The sequence below is a fragment of the Petaurus breviceps genome, unplaced genomic scaffold, assembly GCF_028583685.1.
Source record: "Petaurus breviceps papuanus isolate PSGF00001 unplaced genomic scaffold, PetGlider_PUasm1.0 227, whole genome shotgun sequence".
NCBI lineage: Eukaryota > Metazoa > Chordata > Mammalia > Diprotodontia > Petauridae > Petaurus > Petaurus breviceps.
This window is the reverse complement of record NW_027185896.1, coordinates 15,212,593-15,230,950: the sequence shown is the minus strand read 5'-3', so window position 1 is coordinate 15,230,950 and position 18,358 is coordinate 15,212,593. Positions and strand designations below refer to the sequence as shown.

The 18,358-nt window shown below is 43.8% G+C and overlaps 1 protein-coding gene across 3 annotated transcripts in view; it reads left to right on the top strand.

The window, feature by feature from the left end:
• The window catches only part of ALS2CL (ALS2 C-terminal like), a 60,708-nt gene that overhangs the window by 25,726 nt on the left and 16,624 nt on the right, over window positions 1–18,358 (top strand). For all 3 annotated transcript variants that reach the window (XM_069095892.1, XM_069095893.1, XM_069095891.1), the window contains exons 5-14: window positions 184–349; window positions 1,481–1,612; window positions 3,011–3,130; window positions 5,151–5,227; window positions 6,963–7,029; window positions 8,403–8,605; window positions 9,160–9,225; window positions 10,201–10,299; window positions 11,893–12,054; window positions 15,062–15,173. In XM_069095892.1, coding sequence (XP_068951993.1) covers window positions 184–349; window positions 1,481–1,612; window positions 3,011–3,130; window positions 5,151–5,227; window positions 6,963–7,029; window positions 8,403–8,605; window positions 9,160–9,225; window positions 10,201–10,299; window positions 11,893–12,054; window positions 15,062–15,173 — 1,204 coding nt within the window. The remainder of the gene's footprint in view (window positions 1–183; window positions 350–1,480; window positions 1,613–3,010; window positions 3,131–5,150; window positions 5,228–6,962; window positions 7,030–8,402; window positions 8,606–9,159; window positions 9,226–10,200; window positions 10,300–11,892; window positions 12,055–15,061; window positions 15,174–18,358) is intronic.

The window sequence follows — 18,358 nt, the reverse complement described above, 5'->3', positions numbered from 1 at the left end:
ACCTATCAGTGGGAGGCAGTGATAAGAATGGAGAGACTGTTTTATTTGGAGTCTCAGGAGTTGGGTTCAAATCCTAAATCTGCCACCTAGAGATTTAGGAATAGAGAGGGATAGATAAAGGAGGGTAAAAGAAAGAGGTTCCACTATGGCGTTCATTTCTTTTCTGGGGTCATGGAATGACAGTGAGTTTTGGAGAAACCAGAGGAAGGCACTGAAGCAGTTCCTGACCAGTGTGACCTTGGAGACTTCGGGGGCAGCTGGCTTGCCTCACGTCCTCTGCCAGCCCCTCACAGACCATGTGCAGCAATATGTCCTTATCTTGCTGAAACTCGGAGATGCCGTTGGTGAGGTATTACCTGGGAGGGGAGGCCCTGCTCCTAGGGGAGACACAGCCCCTGGCCCCAGGGAGCCCTTGGTCCGAGAAGACAGATGTAGCCTCTGCTCTTAAAGAGCCTCTAATCTGAAGTATCCCTGCCCACAGGGAAGGGACAGGGTAGATAGAGGAGAAGGGCATAAAACCATTTACCAATGACAAACTTCTATAAATACAGCACCCATAAATTCTAAGAGCACCAGGCTTCGAGATGGGATTTATAGTTAAATGCTCAGAATAAAGAAGTAATCAATCAAGTCTAGCCCCTTCCTGTTCTAAATAAGATGAGTTTTTTTAATAAAAAAATCCTGAAGGAAGTGATTCATTTTAAAGGAGGAAAGTGAGTCACTCTAGGGATTTGGGGGTCTTTCAGATCAGAACCCAAGAGATCAGTTTCCAGTTCCATGTTTGCTATGAGGTCTGGGGGGAAGGTCAGATATGTTGTATCAGAGAATCAGAGAATTCATAATCCCAAACCTGAAGGGGTCTCAGGGCCCATCTTTCTAGATTGGTACCTGAGTAGAAATCACCAGTTAGGCTACATCTGACAAAGGGTCATCCAGCCTCAGACAGACAGATTCCAGTTTTGCACAGCTCTAACTCTTAAAATAGTCTTCCTAATTTAAAACCTAAATCCCGTCTCTGTAACTTCCACTGGTTCTGGTCTCTAGGGCTAAGCAGAATAAATCAAAAATGTTTTTCACATGATAGTCTTATAAATACTGAGACAGCTAGGTGGTGAGAGTCCTGGGCTTGGAGGCAGAAGATCTGAGTTCAAATCCCACTTATGAACTTAGTAGCTGTAATCCTGGTCAAGTCACTTAACCTTTCTCAGCCTTGGTTTACTCATTTGTTAAATAGAGATAACAATAGCCCAGCCTTAACAGGGGTGTTATGTGAAGATCAAATGAGATGGCCTATGAACAGGTTGCTCTATAAATGCTGGCTGTTATTATCATAGCTGTTGCTTGAAGACCGCAGCTGTCATGGCTTCCCCTCTGCCTCCATCTCAGGCAGGATGCAGGGACACGGCTCTCCTGAGGCTGAGGCTCTGCCCTAGACCCCAGAGTTGCCAGCCACCCCTCACTCACACCTTCCCTCTATTAGCATCACTCTTCCAGGGAGCTGGCCATCCAGGCTGCTGACTGCTTTGTGACTCTTCAGTCCTTCATCAGAAAGGCTCTGGATGAGGCCTCGGCCACCCAGGCTCTGTGGGAGATGCTGGGAAACCGGCTAGTGGTGAGTCTGCTCAGGGCAGGGACATTTGGTCCAGGAGGTGGGAATGGGGAGGGTTTTAAGTCTTAAGATCCTCTAGGGATAGAGTTCCTCGATCTTCATTGGCCTCCTTTTCCAAAGTCCTCCAGCCTATTAACAAACTTTCCTTTTGGGGCAGCCAGGTAGCACAGCAAGTAAGAGCACCTGCTCCAGTGTTGAGAAGACCTGGAGATCGAATCCCGGGCTCAGACACTTAGCACCCACCCAGAAACACCTGGCCGTGTAACCTTGAGCAAGTTACTTAACTCCAATTGCTTAGGGGCGGCCAGGTGGCTCAGCGAGTAAGAGTACCGACTCCAGTGTTGGGACGACCTGGAGATTGAATCCCGGGCTCAGACACTCAGCACCACATCCAGAATTAACTGGCCATGTAACCTTGAGCAAGTTACTTAACCCCGATTGCTTAAAAAAAAAAAAAAACTTTCCTTTTCTGGGAAAGGGTGAACAGAAGCTGGGGAGAAGGAATGATAGGTTACACTTCATGACCATGAGCTTGGAGAGGTTATGATTTTAACCTGCCCTTCTGAGAAGCCCCTCTCTTCCTATGTTGGGAGTGGGCCAACTCACCTAGCAATTTGCATTGTGGTGAAGTCTAGTGAAAAGAACAGATTCTGGAGTCCTAATTATGCCACCAACTCACTATCTGATTATGGGCAAGTTCTCTCTGGACCTCAGACTCTTCCTTTATAAATGAAGGGGTCATTCTCCCCAGCTCTCACCTCTTCCTATGTCATCTTTCAGCGTTGACATTCTAAATTCTGAGTTCTAAGAACCTTTCTAGCTTTGATATTCTATGCCCTGTGTTCTAAGATCTCTTGTGGCTCTAGACATTCCACGTTCTATCTCCTAAAAACTATCTCAGCTTTGAGATTCTATCTCCTTTGTTGTAAGACTCCCTCCTAGATCTAACATTTGATGGTTCTAAGCTAATTAGCTTAATGATTGATGTAGCTAATTCTGTTGCAATATTTTTGCATCATTATGGTAGGGTTATTTTCTTCATCAATGCAGGTAACAAAATCGCATCCCAGAAAGGATGTCCAAAAAAGCTTAACAAGCTTAGGTGTATTGTCCTTAAGGCTTTATTGACCATGAACTCTCATTGTCTTGCACCATGCACACCTTTCTTGCTGTACTTTTTTTGCTTTTTTTTGGAGGGGCAATTGGGGTTAAGTGACTTGCCCAAGGTCACTCTTGTACTTTTAATCACGCCCAATGCATGAGCATTGGATGCCAAAGGAAGGGTTAATTTCTTGGAGGATGGAGATGGGAGGGAGAGGGAGCCCAGGGCTGCTTCTGAATTTCGTTGAATTCCCTTCCCATCAAGACCCTGTTCCCATCCCCTTTCCCTGCCCTCTCTAGGATGGCCTCTGCACTGCAGACCGGCGACTGCTTCAGGACAGCCAGGAAGTGCCTGTGGTGGCCAGCCCAGTCCGAGCTGACCGAGTCCTCCTTTTCAATGATGTTCTTGTCCTACTGCAGGTGAGAAAAGTGGTCTAGGAAAAGAGACAAAGGGAATAGTGCCATGGATGGGTTTGGGGGGGTAACCTTTGGAGAGAGCATAGGGAGGGATAGAGGGGTAGGTGCCCAAACCCTATCCTGAAAAGACATGGGTAGGCCAGCAGAAGTATGGCCCCATGGCAAGAGCACTGGGCATCTCTTCAGAATACTTGAATTCTAATTCTGCCTATGATCGTTTCTAGCTGTTATAGAGTAGATACTGTCCTGTACTGATAGAGTTTACTCATTAAGAGTTCCCTATACCAATAAAATTATAGATCTGGTTTAATAAAAAAATGACTTAGCAAACTTTAAAGGAATATGTAAATATGAATTATTATAAAGTCTCTTTTTCATTGCTTAGTGGGCTTTCCAACAATAAAAAAATAAATTCCCTCTGTTAGGGTGTTTAGCATAGCAAAGACTCTTAGAGACCATCTTTTCCCATCTCTCATTTCACAAATAGAGAAACTGAAGCCTGGGAAAGCTGTGACTTGTTTAATATCACACAGACTTCCTAACTCCGAATCTGTGTTTTGCACCAGATCTCAGGATAGCCTGGATTTATTTTTTTGAGATTTTTTTGGATTTTGTTTCTTTTCAGAGAGGCAGTATGGTATCATGGACATACTGTCAGAGTTGCAGTCAAGAGACCCAGGGTTCAAATTCTGGCTCTGCTACTTATTGTGTGACCCTAGATAAGTCCCTTTACTTTTCTGACTCTCAATTTACTGATCTTTTAATGGGGATGATAATCCCAGCACAATGAGGTAATCCTTACTTCACAGGGTTGTTGGAAGGAAAGTGCCAGAGAAATTGGGGTGCTGTTTTTGGAAATCAAGACTAGCAGCACTAGATAAAGTAATTATAGTGGCTCTAGTTTGGGCGGCATGTATCTCACAATAACCCAGTGGGGTATAGTGAGAGCTCTACTCATTTCAGAAAGGAGAATACAGAGGGTCAGAGTTCTCTGCCCCTGCATCTCCAGCCATTGAAATGCTTCCTCCAGTGGTTCCTCTGTGGACCTTCCATTCTCTCCTCCTCATTTCTAGCTGAAAACCACCTTTTCCACTTGACATTTTTCTCTGGTTCTTTGCCCTCGTCACATGTTCCCAGGCTTATTTGTACTTGTACTGCATCTGACTGCGTTAGAGCAGAAGACATTGCACCCTCTGGGCTTGGGGTAGGGGGTTGCCGCTAAGGTTATGTGATTAGTGTTTGTTCATTTTGTTGAAAGCTGGGACTTGCCCAAGATCATGCAGCTAATCTAGGCTGGGGCTTGGATCTGGGTAGCTTGGGGCTCCCAAACTGATGATCTGTGTTTCCTTAATCTCTCCATTCCATAGACAGGAAAACTGAGGGCCTTTCCATGGGGTCATGTCTTGTCAATGGCAAACCCAAAATACAAGTCCAGGTTTCCTAACCCAAGACCAGAGATCTTTTATCCAAATAGGTTAAGTGTACTTTGAACATAAGAGAAGAGTTTGTAAACAAGCAAATAAAAAACCTACCATAGGCTGACCTCTTCATAAAAATGTCCTTTTGGGGTGGCCAGGTAGCACAGTGAGTAAGAGCACTGGCTCCAGTGTCGGGATGACCTGGGGATCAAATCCGGGCTCAGATACTTAGCACCACACCCAGAAATAACTGGCTGTGTAACCTTGAGCAAGTTACTTAACCCTGATTGCTTTAAAAATAAATAAATAAAAAATAAAAATGTACTTTTATCTCCATATAGCTGGGGCAGCTAGGAGACAGTGGATAGAACACTGGCCTGGAGTGAGGAAGGCCTGAGTTCAAATCCAGCTTCAGACACTTACTTGTTGTGTGACCCTGGGCAAGTCACTTACCCCTGTTTGCTTCAGTTTCCTCATCTGTAAAAGGAGCTGGAGAAGAAAATAGCAAATCAATCTAGCATCTCTGCCAAGAAAACACCCAAACCACCAAAGTTGGTCTCTGGATGTGTGATCGTGGTCAGTGATGCCACCTTTTGCTCTTTCAGGGTCATAGCTTCCAGACCTTTGGCCTGAAACTGGTCTGGGTGGATGCCAGGCTTGACAGGAAGCCGATCCCGAGCAGGTGAGTGAGGGAGGATGTAACTGGATTGCGTTCGTGGGAGGGTCTCAGGTTCTCCTCCCCCTTTTTTGCCTTTCTTTGTACCCCACCGTCTGGCACATAGTAGGCGTTTAATAAAAATGATAGCTTTTTTATGGTTTATGAGGTGTTCTCCTAACAATGGTCCCCTGCTACTGACTGGTTGTGTGACCCTGGGAAAATCACAGAACCTCTCTGGGCCTCAGTTTCCTTCTTTGTAAAATGAGAGGGCTGGGACAGTTGATCTCCAAGGTGCCTTCTGACTATGAATCCTACAAATGTCTGAGGCAGGAAATTACTCCCTCTATCCCTTGACTTCAAATCCTGTGCTCTTTCCTCAAAGCAATGTGCTTCTGGTCCGTGGTCAAGCTTCCTCAGTCTTCACTTTATTCTTTCTTTTCTCTTTTCTTAGTAGCTTGCTAGGGGCTGCACTGGGTAGAGCCTGGGTTCAAATCCCTCCTTATTTTGTTTTTCTTTTTGGAGGGGGTAAGGTAGGGCAATTGGGGTTAAGTGATTTTCCCAAGGTCACATGGCTAGTTTTGTGGTAAGTGTCTGTGGCCGGATTTGAACTCAGGTCCTCCTGACTCCAGGGCTGGTGCTCTATTTACTGAGCCACCTAGCTGCCCCCCAGATCCCATCTTAGGTACTTTCTAGATGGGTGACTCTAGGCAAGTCACTGAGCCTATCTGTGTGACTCATTTTCCACATGGTAAAATGGGGATAATAATAGCATTTAGCTCACATGAGATCAAATGAGATAATATTTGTAAAGCACTTGGCATGGTGCCTGGCAAATAGATGATTTTTGATTTTAGTTTTCGAAGAGAACCAATGACAAAGGTGAGGTCTTGGCTTGTGTGTGAATTGGATTTAAGTGAGGCACAAAGTTGTCAGCCTCACTCTTTCTACCTGAGTTATTGAAGTCCAGCTACAGGGCAAAAGTCAGAAAAATTAGCGATGACCCAGGATGCAGTGGACAACCTTTGTGTCTCAGTGATCTGATCACAGCACCTGCTTCAGCCACCTTCATGGCCCCTGGAACAAATCGTCCTGCCCATTCCTTCAGGGAAGGTCTTTACATACTAGGGGGAGACACCCACCCCCCAAGTCACTAAGAGGTTTGAGGCTTGTCAGTTACCCTCAATCTTGTTTAGCCTGTCTGCCAACATGGTTTACTGGGATGTGGCCACTGTGCATGCTACAGCTTGTTGGAGCTGCAGGTGCCAGGTGAGAACTGACGGTGGATGAGCAGCCCTGGAAAGGGCTCTCGAGCCCTCACACCAGAGGTGCTAGAGCTCCCGAGCACCCTTATACCCCTACGTATTCCCTTCCCTCTTCCCACCACTCTCCCCCTTTCCAGGATTGTTGTGAGGGGATAAAATGAGGTATTTGTAAACATTATAGGGCAAACATTAAAAGCCCTGTGTCAATGCTAGTGCCTTCTGAGACGGCACTTTGCTAATCTAATACGTTAATAATAATCCCAGCAGCGAATTTCTGTAGCATTAAAGGTTTATAAAGCACTTTCCTGAGAATGACCCTAGGAGGTAGGTGCTGTAGGTATTATCACTCCCATTTTGCAGAGGAAGAAGCTGAGAGTTAGACAGAGGAAGTATACACACAGCATTGACTGCAGGATTGTGCCTTGAGTTCAGTGTTCATTCTGCTACACCATGGGGTTATTATCGTGGGCTGCTTATTGTAACTCCTGTCCTTCCAGGCATGGGTTCCACGTCATCACACCTGAAGAAGAGTTCTCTCTCTCTGCAAAGGATGCCCAGGGCAAGGTGAGTAAGGAGGGAGGCTGAGCCCAGGAAAGCAGAGGGCACTGGCATCCTTAACACCTGGATAGAGAGCCCAGGGCTCTCTTCCCTCCAGTGTCTTGAATATGCAAGTATCTCCTTTGTCCCTCAGATCTAAGGAAGTGTGCTTGGAGCTGTGTCCCCAGCAAGGGAAGCTGCTCACATAGCCAAACCACTTGTTCACGTAGTTCTCTCTGAATGAAATGGACGGATAAATTGGGGGGAGGGGAGGGAAGTATTTATTAAACACTGTTTATGTGCCAAGAGCTGTGCCAATTGTTGGTAATACCAAAATAAGCGAGCAAGCTGGTCCCTGCCCTCAGGAAGCTTACATCCTAATAGGTAAAGACGATTCACTTAGAGAAGATGTGACGAATATTTTAGTCAGCAAAGATTCTAAGGAGAAAATACTGATTGGAGTCAGAAGGCAACTGATTGACTCTATGAGCCAAAGTATGAGATTTTGGGATGACTGCTCTGTGGCCTGGGTTAAGCCTCAGTCACGAGAACACATTTTTTTTTTCCTCTGTAAAGTTAACCATTTTATATGGAGTCAGACTCCCTATGTACCTTATTCCTTTCTCTCCCAACCCCAATCTGGTTCTCACATGTCCTTTCTCTAACCACTGGGATAACTGGACTCAATAATTATTTCTAAATAACCAATAGCAGTTAAGGATGATTAAAATTTGGAGTGGGGAAGGGATGACCAAGAGAAAGATTCTTTTGAGTAGCTATGGGAGTTCTACTGTCGATCTTGTAGTAGTACTAGTAGTAGTAATAGTAGTAGCAGCAGTAGAAGTAGTAGTAGCAGCAGCTGCGGTAGTAGTAGTAGCAGCAGTAGAAGTAGTAGTAGTAGCAGCAGCTGCGGTACTAGTAGTAGTAGTAGTAGTAGTAGTAGCAGCAGTAGGGGCTGTGGGTTCTACCATGGTGGTGGTGGTGGTAGCAATCAATATGTATGTAGAGCTTTAAGGTTTGCAAAGCCCTGCACATTGATAATCTGATTTGGTCCTCAGCAGCCCTGGGAAGTAGGTGCTGTTAATATCCCCATTTTACAGATGTGGTAACTGAGGCAGGCAGTGGTTAAGTGGTTTGACTGAGCCAGTTAATGTCTAAGGCAGGGTTTAAACTTTGGGTATTCTTACTTTGTAGTTTGAGGTGCTCTCTGCACTCAACTATCTAGCAGCCCTAAGGATACAGAGATAGGCTTGGAGACTCTCAGTCCAGGAAGGTTTCCTCATGAAGTGACCTTCTAGGAGTGGTATGAATGAAAGGAGTGTGATGACTTTACCTCCCCAGTTTCTTTCCTTCCCTCCCCAAACTTTTGAAATGTCCATCCTAGCTTGTTTTGTCTGCAGGCTTGCTGGCTGTTCAAGATGAACCAGGCCATCTGCCAGGCACTGAATGGGAAGAGGGACCTCCCTCTGCTGGAGCAGGACCAGAATCAGGGGGAGATAGAACCCCCTGCCTCTCGCTACTGCCTCTACACCTTTCGATCTGAAGAACGACTCCGTCTTGCCACCTATGATGGCACTTGGTCCTGGGGGAAACCTCATGGAAAGTGAGTGAGCAGGGGGATATGCTGGGTTCTTTGGGGCATGGGGGGGGGGGCGGGTATCAGTTTGGGAGCTGGATGGATCTCAGCCCTCAACTACTCCAACCTATGCACAAAAGGAATCCTCATAACATATTCATCACATTCTTTGTCCATTCTCTGCTTGTAGACCTCAGAGGACGAGGAAGAAACCCCTCCTCCTCCCCACCCCCCACAGGCAACCCTTTCCACTTTTGGACAGCTCCAACGTTTAGAACACGGAGTCTTCTGATCCCAGATCTGATATTCTTTTGCACCATGAACTTTATAAATCGAGAGGCTCTTGATAAATGCAAGCTGTTATTTTTATCATTATTAAAATTTTAGCATTATTATAAAACCACACGGTCACCCTTATCCATGGTTTTCATTGCTTTCACACCCCTTGTCAGTGACACAAGGACAGGCGATCGCTATTAGGAAGAGCTGAGGCACAAAGGCATGATGCCGCCTTCTCTCCTGTCCCTGGCACTGGGATCTGCCCTCCAATGGTCTTTAGTTTTCGCTTGTCTGTGTTGCAGGGGTACCTTGAAGTGGCCAGATGGAAGAAATCATGTCGGTGATTTCCACCAGGGCTTGGAGCATGGGTAAGACCCTGTGGGATGAGAAGGGTCACGACAGCCAGGCCAGGGAAGCCCAAGATACTGTCCCTGGGGCAACTGAGGAAAGGGGAGGCATAGACTGGCTTCTGAATCCTGAGGCCACATGGGGAGGGGGCCAGGGGAAGTAGGACTAACTCTTCTGTAGCAGCCAACTTGGCTTCTGTGAGGGAGAGGATAAAGAGACCAGAGGAGGAGGGAATGGTACTTTTTTAGAAGGGGAGTGGGAAGCAAAGATGAATTTGTTTTCCTGGGCTTTCATGCTGGTCAGACCTTCTTGACTTTGGCCAAATCTCTTATCTATAAAATGGGAATAATAATAATTACTTACCTTATAAGACTGTTGGGTAGAAAGTGGCTTTGTAAACATCAATATGATAAAGTGGGGCAGCTAGGTGGTGCAGTGGATAGATCATCGGGCCTAGAATCAGGAAGCCTCATCTTCATGAGTTCAAATATGACCTCAGACACTTACTAGCTGTGTGACTCTGGGCAAGGCACTTAACCCTGTTTACCTCAGTTTCCTCATCTGTAAAATTAGCTGGAGAAGGAAATGATAAGCTACTCCAGTATCTGCCGAGAAAACCCCAAATGTGGGATTATGTTGGACACAACTGAAATGACTTAACAACAAAGATAATTATAATAATAGCTTTCATTTACAAAGTATTTCAAGGTTTGTGAAACTGTATACATCTTCTCATTGGAAATATAAGCTAATAACCCAGTTTTCCTGGATTTATAGATAAGTCATCTTCTTCATCATTATCATCATCAATACTTTTAAATTCACTTTTAAATGAGGAAGGTTTTTTAGAAGCTGAATGGGGAAAGGGAGAGGGCTAGAAAGCAGGAAGTAGACGGGGCCAGAAGTCTAACCTAGCATGTAGTCCTGGATATGGGGGAATGAAGGAGTCTGAGACCACCACAGACTTTTTGCCCCATCTTTGATTGATTCTACAGGTTTGGGATCCGCCTGGTCCCACATGGGGTTGAAGACAAGTATGACTGTTACAAATGTCACTGGCATGAGGGCCAGATGCAGGGCTATGGCATCTGTGAGTAAGTGATAATGCTGGACCTTGGGGGGAGGCAGGAGGCAGGAGGCAAGGACCAGATGGGGAGTGGGTGGGGAGGAGAGTGACTGGGACACTGTCCTGATCTCTCTGCATAGTATAATGGAACAAACATCCAAAGTGGATTCAGGAGACACAAGTGTGAGACCTGGATCTGCCCTTAGATTTACTGAGTGACTTTGCTCTAATCACTTTCTCTCTATAAACCCCAGTTTTGATAAAATGAAAGGGCCTGACTAAATCAAGAGTTCTTAATTTTTTTGCATTGTAGTAATAAATGCAGAAAACAAAACATATCATAAGAAAACTAACTGTAGTAATGCAAATATGTAATTTTTTCCCATTTAAGGTCATGGATCTCTTGGGGCATGGAGGAGTCGTGTACCCCAGATTAAGAACTTGAACTAAATGGTTTCTGATCTAAGATCCCTCCCAGTCCTGACATTCTGTTCTATGAATCCTGTTTCTAGGCACTTCTCTCCCTAAGCAGCAGTGACTTTTTTTTTTAGCAGGATTTCCCAACCTCATTAATCTCCCAAACCAGGGGAAAGGGCAGGAACTCTGGGCGAGGACAACAACATCTTTTTTTTTTTTTTTAAAGCAATTGGGGTTAAGTAGCTTGCTCAAGGTTACATGGCCAGTTATTTTTGTGTGGGTGCTGAGTATCTGAGGCTGGAACCGATCTCAGGTCTCCCAACGCTGGGGCCAGCGCTCTTACTCTCACTGCGCCACCTGGCAGCCCTGAGGATGACAACATCTTAATTGGAAGGGACCTTAGAGGCAAGTTTGTCCAACTTGATAGGCATTCCTCCCACCTCACCCCCAAGAATTGGTTACCCTGCCTCGACTTGGGTATCTCCAGTGATAGGGAAGCTGCTACTTTACAAGACAGCCCAGTCAACACCACAAATCATTAGGAAGTTCTTCCTTATGTGGTGATGAAATTTGTTTCTCATTTCCCCTTGTTTATCTAAAATTCTTCCCTCTGGAGCTAAAGAGAAGCTGTCTGATCCTTGTAACACATGATAGGTCTCCACTTATTTGAAGGGAATCCTCTAAATATTCTTCCTGATTTCTTCTACAAATCCTGATCCTCTTGCATTCTGAATGACCTAGTTATTGTTTCTTCTTGCTGACCCACAAGTCAGTAGCCGTAACACCAGTACTATAATGGGCAGCAGGAAGCCATGAGGAAACCACTGGCCAAGTGGGGTTGTCAGATTCTGATATCAAGTGGCCCAGATGGCCCTCAGTAAGTTTCCTGCCAAATTCTCAGTTAGCGAGGGAAGTTAAGACATCTGTCTGTCATGGCTACCAGCTGAAGAAGGCTCACAGCATGAGCACTGACCCCTGTGACTAGGGTCAGGCTTCAGTCTGTAATGTGGCACTAGCATTTTTCTCAGTGAACTGACTTGAGTAGAAATGGCGCATGTAGCCTTGGTCTCATGGGCACCAGGTTCTGACGTGTCTCATTCACAGTCCTCTTACTGTAGGGATGCAGAGTTCTTATTTAGGATGTGCTGGCCAGTGTGTCCTTCCTGGTATTTGCTGACCTACAAACCTCTTTTTTCCCCTTCAGGTATGCCAATGAGTCTGTGTACAAAGGCTACTTCCGAGACAACATGAAGCAGGGGTTTGGGGTCCTGGAGAGCTCCCCTCAGGCTCCACAACCCTTCAAGTTTGTAGGGCACTGGGACAGGGACAAGAAGAACGGATATGGGGTCTGGGAGGACAAAGACAGGTGAGGGCATTAGGTGGGGATGGAGCTTCCTCATGGTCACAGGGGCCCAGTCTCCCCTGGATTCATCTGTCACTGCCTTCTGGGCAAAATCTGAGACTTGGCAAGAAATAGCCCTTGTCCTTAGAGATCCCTTGTTTGAGGAAGAAATATACCATAGGGAGCCCATTAAGGGAGAATCATGACCACTGTTCTTGTGAACCTGCTGCTTAGTTAAAACTTCTAGTCTGATGGGGAAAATGGGACACTCACAAAGAGAAAACTGACTCAAGGAGACATCTGAAAATTATAATTGGCTCTATGGCTCTTTCCAGTGACTGGAACCAGGTAAGTTATATTGGGGAAGGTGATGAGGGATGGAAGACTGGCCCTTCAGTCGCATCTATCAGATTATTGAACAAATACACAAGCATCTGCTTGGAGGGAGATTCCTTCTTCCTGCTAAACAAGAAAAGCAGGGCCTAACTGACATTTGAGAGTAACTGTGAAAGCAAAGATGAGATTCCATAGCCATGGGAAAACAAAAGCACATGGTTTAACTTGGTGGGGGGGTATGGAATTATGAATTAAGATTTACGTTCATGTGGGCACAGACTCAGGAGAATCCCACTGCTTTCGCCCTAATGCAGGAGTTCTTAACTTGGTGCTTATGAATTTGTTTTAAGAAATATTTTTTCATTTGTATTTCAATATAATCGATTTTCTTTGTAATGCTGCATTTTATTCATTTAAAAACATGATCCTAATAAGGGGTCCACAGGCTTCCCCAGACACTGCCCAGAAGCATCCATGGCACAAAATAGGTTAAGAAAGAGCCCCTGTTCTGGCTGGCTCACAAAGGATTCTTCTCTTGGTTTTCTTTATAAAAAAGGCATTCCTGCTTCCTTTGGGCAACAATAAACAAGGCACTCTTAGTTTGCATCATGGCCTAGCTTCCTGTTCTGTCTCAGGGAGAATTCAATACACTCCTTATTTTGATTAAGTCTTCTACTCGAGGAAAATTTAATTAGATTTTCTGTCTCAACCAAGCATTTCAGATCAGGATACTGCTCTAAGACTGGTTTGAATGGGAGGCAGCATGCTTGCTGTAGTCGTAGTTAGGATACTGGATTTGGAGTCAGGCAGACCTGAGTTCAAATCTTGCCTCAGACTCTTGTTTTTCCTCCATCACTCCAAAAAATAAGTGGGGTTGGGCCTCTAAGGCCTCTCTCAGTTCTGAATCTATGATCCTAGGGACTGAGTTCTCAGTGATTTCTGCTTCCACACTGGGAAAGTCAGAATTGGGGCTGGAAGGTTCTGCTCCTTCCCCCCTAGGGAATCTTGGGTCAGACAGCAGAGTACGGCAGAAAGAACCCTAGTCTAGAACTGAGAAGCAAGGGTTGTAGTCCTACTGAGCAAATCCCTCCCCTTGTCTGATCTTCAGTCTCCTCTGTAAGTGAGCCAGTCAGAGGACCTGGGTTCAAATTCCAGCTCTGCTCCTGTATAACCTTTGGCAAATTGCTTAACCTCTCTGGGCCTCAGTTCCTTGCCCATCAAAGGAGGGGATTTGTCTAGATGGCCTCAGAGGTCCCTTTTGTCTCTAAACCTGTGACCCCATGCCTAGATAACCATTCAGCTTTAATACTATGAAACTTTTATAAACCACATGGTTCTTCCACTAGCAAAGTAGAAAAAAGCACCCGGAAATTTCCATCTTTCAAAGATTTGTTCCAAAGGGTGAGAGAAGACTTTGAAATCTTCTGAAGACCAATGCTATTGAAATAGAAGGCCAAATGAGTTTAAATGTAGAAACAGATGTTTCCGAATCAGTTTACTTAGCCGCAGCCCACATTAGAGGCTTCTCCATTCTGCTGAATAAACTTAGGTGCTCCCTTCCTTACACCCCTTCATGCCTTCTCAAAAAGTTTCATGTGCTCCTTTCTTTTTGGGGGTCTCTCGTCCAGCTGTAGACCAGGGAAGCTGTTGACAGGAAAGCCAGGTGGTGGAACAGATAAGGTGCAGGGCCTGTAGTCAGGAAGATCTTAGTTAAAATATGACCTCAGATACTTACTAGTTGGGTGACCCTGGGCAAATCACTTCACCTCTGTTTTCCTCAGTTTCCTCTCCTGTAAAATGGGAATAATAATATCCCCTACCTCACAAGGGTTATTGTTAGGATCCAATGAAGTAATTATTGTAAATTGCTTAGCACAGTACCTTGTACAATATAAATATTAGCTCTTATTATTATTAATTGAGAATAATATTTCTAGTTATTTTCTGACTTATAAAATCTTTCCTCACAACAACTCAGTGAGGTAGGTGGTATAATTATTGATTAACGATTGATTGATCATTAGTGATCTCTTTTATACATGAGGAAATTGATGACAAAACTAGTAAGTTTCGGATGATAGGTTCAAGTCCCAGGCTCTTGACCCCAAGTCTAACACCCTAATAATACCCTGTCCTCTCTGCTATTCCACCCTGTTTCTAGGCAAGCATCTGGCTCTCAATCTTGTCTGGGCTAGAATAATAAATATTCCCATTTCTGTAGTGTTTTGTGGTTTATGAAGCATTTTCCTGACACTAACTTTGTGGGGTTGATGGTGCATACCCCCCATTTTACAGATAAAGTAACTGAGATCCAGAAAGATGAAGGTGTTTGTTCCAGGTCACACTGATAATATGTGTCAGAGCTGGAGTTCCAGTCCAAGCCTCCTGGCTCCAAAGCCAGTGTTCTCTCTCCTACAACTCATTTCCCTTGAAGGGTAGGAATTAAAGAAAGGGGAAAAATAAAGGTACCGGAGAAATCTGTAGCTGCCTCCTTGATTTCTCCATCTCTGTCTCTAGGGTCCCAAATGGCTTGTCTGCTGTGTGATATTCACCTTGCCAACAGTACCCACTCCTCCTACCCCAGAACTGGCTGTATTATCAAGGGGGCGGGGGGCAGAAATGGGCAATGGTTTATGATCCAACCCCTCTTCCCTCCAGCTCCTCACACACAGGACTTACCTGTCTTATCCTCCAGGGGGGAGCGTTACATCGGAATGTGGCAGGCTGACCACCGGCATGGGCAGGGCATTGTGGTGACCCAGTCTGGCATCTGTTACCAGAGGACTTTCCATGCAGATAAGATGGTGGTAAGTCATTCCACTGATTTTTAAGTTAAAAAAAAAAAACCCACAAAATTTATAGAGTCAAATAAAAAGAAACAAAAATAGATATTTAAACCAAGCACTAATTTATTTCTTTGTTCCACAATTAACAACATTGGAAATGCTGATGTAATTATCCAAATATGTTGTGTGTGTGTTTTTAAGGGAAAATAGAAGGCTTGGCAAAACATTCAGATCCTAAATAAAGATTGTCGTTTTTAGCTCACATGAGCCCACTGTCTATTACCTTAAATTGGTCTCCTTCATGGAGAGTGACTCATTCCTTCATCTGTTCTTTCGTTCTTTTATTCATTCATCCATTTATTCAACAGATACTTATTAGTGCTTTTTGTGGATAGAGCAGTTTGTTCAGGGGGAGGAAACATATAGAGTTTAAATCATACACAGTTCCTGTTCTCGTGGCGTTAACAGAAGAATAAAAGACTAATGCAACGCTTCAAAAAGTAATGTTTGTGGGTATATGTGTGTATACATGTATATATGTATGTGTATATATTTTTGTATATGAGTATATTTATATATGAACATACATACCTTTGTATATGTATATATACCTATATATTATAAATAAGCTTCAAAAACTAATGTATGTATACATTTTAAAATTTTATATAGGTTCAGATAAGATTATATATGTGTATGTACACATAGACACACATACACACACATGCAATTTGAACCTCCTAACATTCCTGTGAGCTAAGTTCTATTGGTATTATTCCTGTTTTGTTATTTTTTTTTTTTAGATTTTTTTGGAGGGGGAAAGGTAGGGCATTGGGGCAATCAGCTGCCTAGCGCATGCTTTTCACAGTGATGACTTAAGGGGAAGTGGTGTTTAGTTCAGTTACTATAAATGTAGATTCATTAAAAGGTCAGAGGCAATAAAAGTTATAAATAATGCCAATAGGATAGGATTTAGGGAGTGTTGTACATGGCATTGTTTTAGCTTAACACATTTAAAAATTATTTTAAATCATTTCTTGTTGACTGATCATAGATGGCATATAGTCGTTCAGATGGTAATTAATAATCTTTATATAAAGGCCTTATCATGATATTCTAATCATTTGAACGTCCATGACTATAGATGAGTCTCTGTGACAAGGCTACGCAGAATGATGTCTTCCTTATAAATGGTGAACTCACCAGTGAGGATTACTGATGATGAATAGTTGGTGTTGTTTTTTCTATATATTCATTTTTTTAATGCATAGAGCTTTGTAAAAATACTGTAAATATTAAAAATACAAAGAGCCTTTTAAAAAAAGGGTTAAGTGACTTGCCCAAGGTCACATGGCTAGTTTTTATGTTAAGTGTCTGAGGCCGAATTTGAACTCAGGTCCTCCTGACCTATTCATTCCTACCCACCCCTTTAACTTTTCTTTTTTATTATTCCTGTTTTGCAGTTAAGAAAATTGAGGCTGAATTTAAGAGACATAGCCATGGGCATGAAATTAGCAGGGGTTACAGTAAGGTTCTGAACCAAGGTCTTCCTGACTCTTAAGTTCAGCACTCTGGGCATTGAACCACCCAGGCTTTCTGGCTATAAAGACAGAGGTTCTCTCCAGTATAGAGCAGCTGCCTCCTAGGGGGCTCTGGTCTGGCCATAGAAGCTCCTGGCATAGCATTCAAGACCAACTGGCTCCTAGGCTTGGCGTCTCCACCAGTCATGGTGTGGCAGAAAAAAATGTTACAATGGTGGTCAAGGAGACCTGAGTATCATTTAATTCCTTGGGCCTCAATGTCCTCCTGATAAAAGCGCTGGTGCTTTGCGGCCTAGGTAGTTCAATTTGGGAACCCTAAAGAACATTGATTAAGCAATTGTTATGTGTGGAAGTGTGAAATACAAAGTTAGATAAGTCTAGTACAAAGATTGTTAAATCTTTTTGTTCCTGGGGCCCTGTTATACTCTTAAAATTATTGATCAGCTCCTTCTCTCCAAAAGCTCTTGTATATCTGGGATATATCTATCAAGATTTACCATATTAGAAATTAAAACATCTTTATTCATTTAAAAGTAACAATAATAAACCCATTGTGTGTTAACATAACGTAACAATTTTATGAAAAATAACTGTATTTTCCAAAACAAAAATAACTTAGTGAGAAAAGTAGCATCTAGTGAGTTCAAATGTGGTCTCAGACACATACTAGCTGTGTTACCCTGGGCAAGTCACCTAACCCTGTTTGCCCCAGTTCCTCATGTATAAAATGAACTAGAGAAGGAAATGGCAAACCACTCCAATATCTCTGCCAAGAAAACCCCAAATGGGGCCATGGAGGGTCAGCCATAACTGAAAAACCACTCGCAACAACAACATTTGAATAGGGAAATAATTCCTTTGTATTATCACAAAAATAGTTTTAACCCCTTGGACCCTCTGAAAGGGGGTCTTGTAGACAATGAAAGGGTCTCAAGGATTGAGAGCATCCTCAGAACCCACTTTGAGAACCTCTGGTCTAAAGGAAAGGGCACTATTGTTGAAGAAGGCCTGGGTTTGAATTCCAGCTTGTCATTTACTATGAGATCTTATATGTGACCTTAGGTAAATCACTTAACTTTTATGAACTGCAGTTTCGTTATTTGTAAAATGGGGATAACAAACTTGTACTAAATACTTTACAAGTATGCAAGGTGGAAAACAATTTGTAACCCATGCTGTGGTTTGGTGTGGTTGGAAAAACGTGGGATTTGGAGTAAGATTTCTGATCTGCTCCTTTTGAGCTGGATGACTCTGAATGGATTCCCCCTCCCTCCCTCACTGGTCTCTTTCCTCATCTGGAATTAAGGAGGTCAGACCAGATGAACTCTAGGTTCCTTCCAGCTCCAGATTCTGAAGATCACGGGGAAGATTCCTGGTTAATTTGCTCTCTGACTCTCTCCAGAAATCAAGCATTTGTGACTTCTCTTGCTTTGAAGTCCCCAGACCTGGGATTGCCCTGCTGTCCAGTAGTTCTCCCTGCATTGGAGATAACACCTGTACCATCCAAATGACTGCACTCTCTGACAGATGACAAAATACTGAATTGTATATATTAGCTATGTGACCTTGGGCAAGTCATGACCTCTCTGAGCTTGGGTTGTTCCTTTACAAAAAGGGCACGAAAATACCTGCACTGTATACTGAAAACAGCCTTGGACGTGGAGC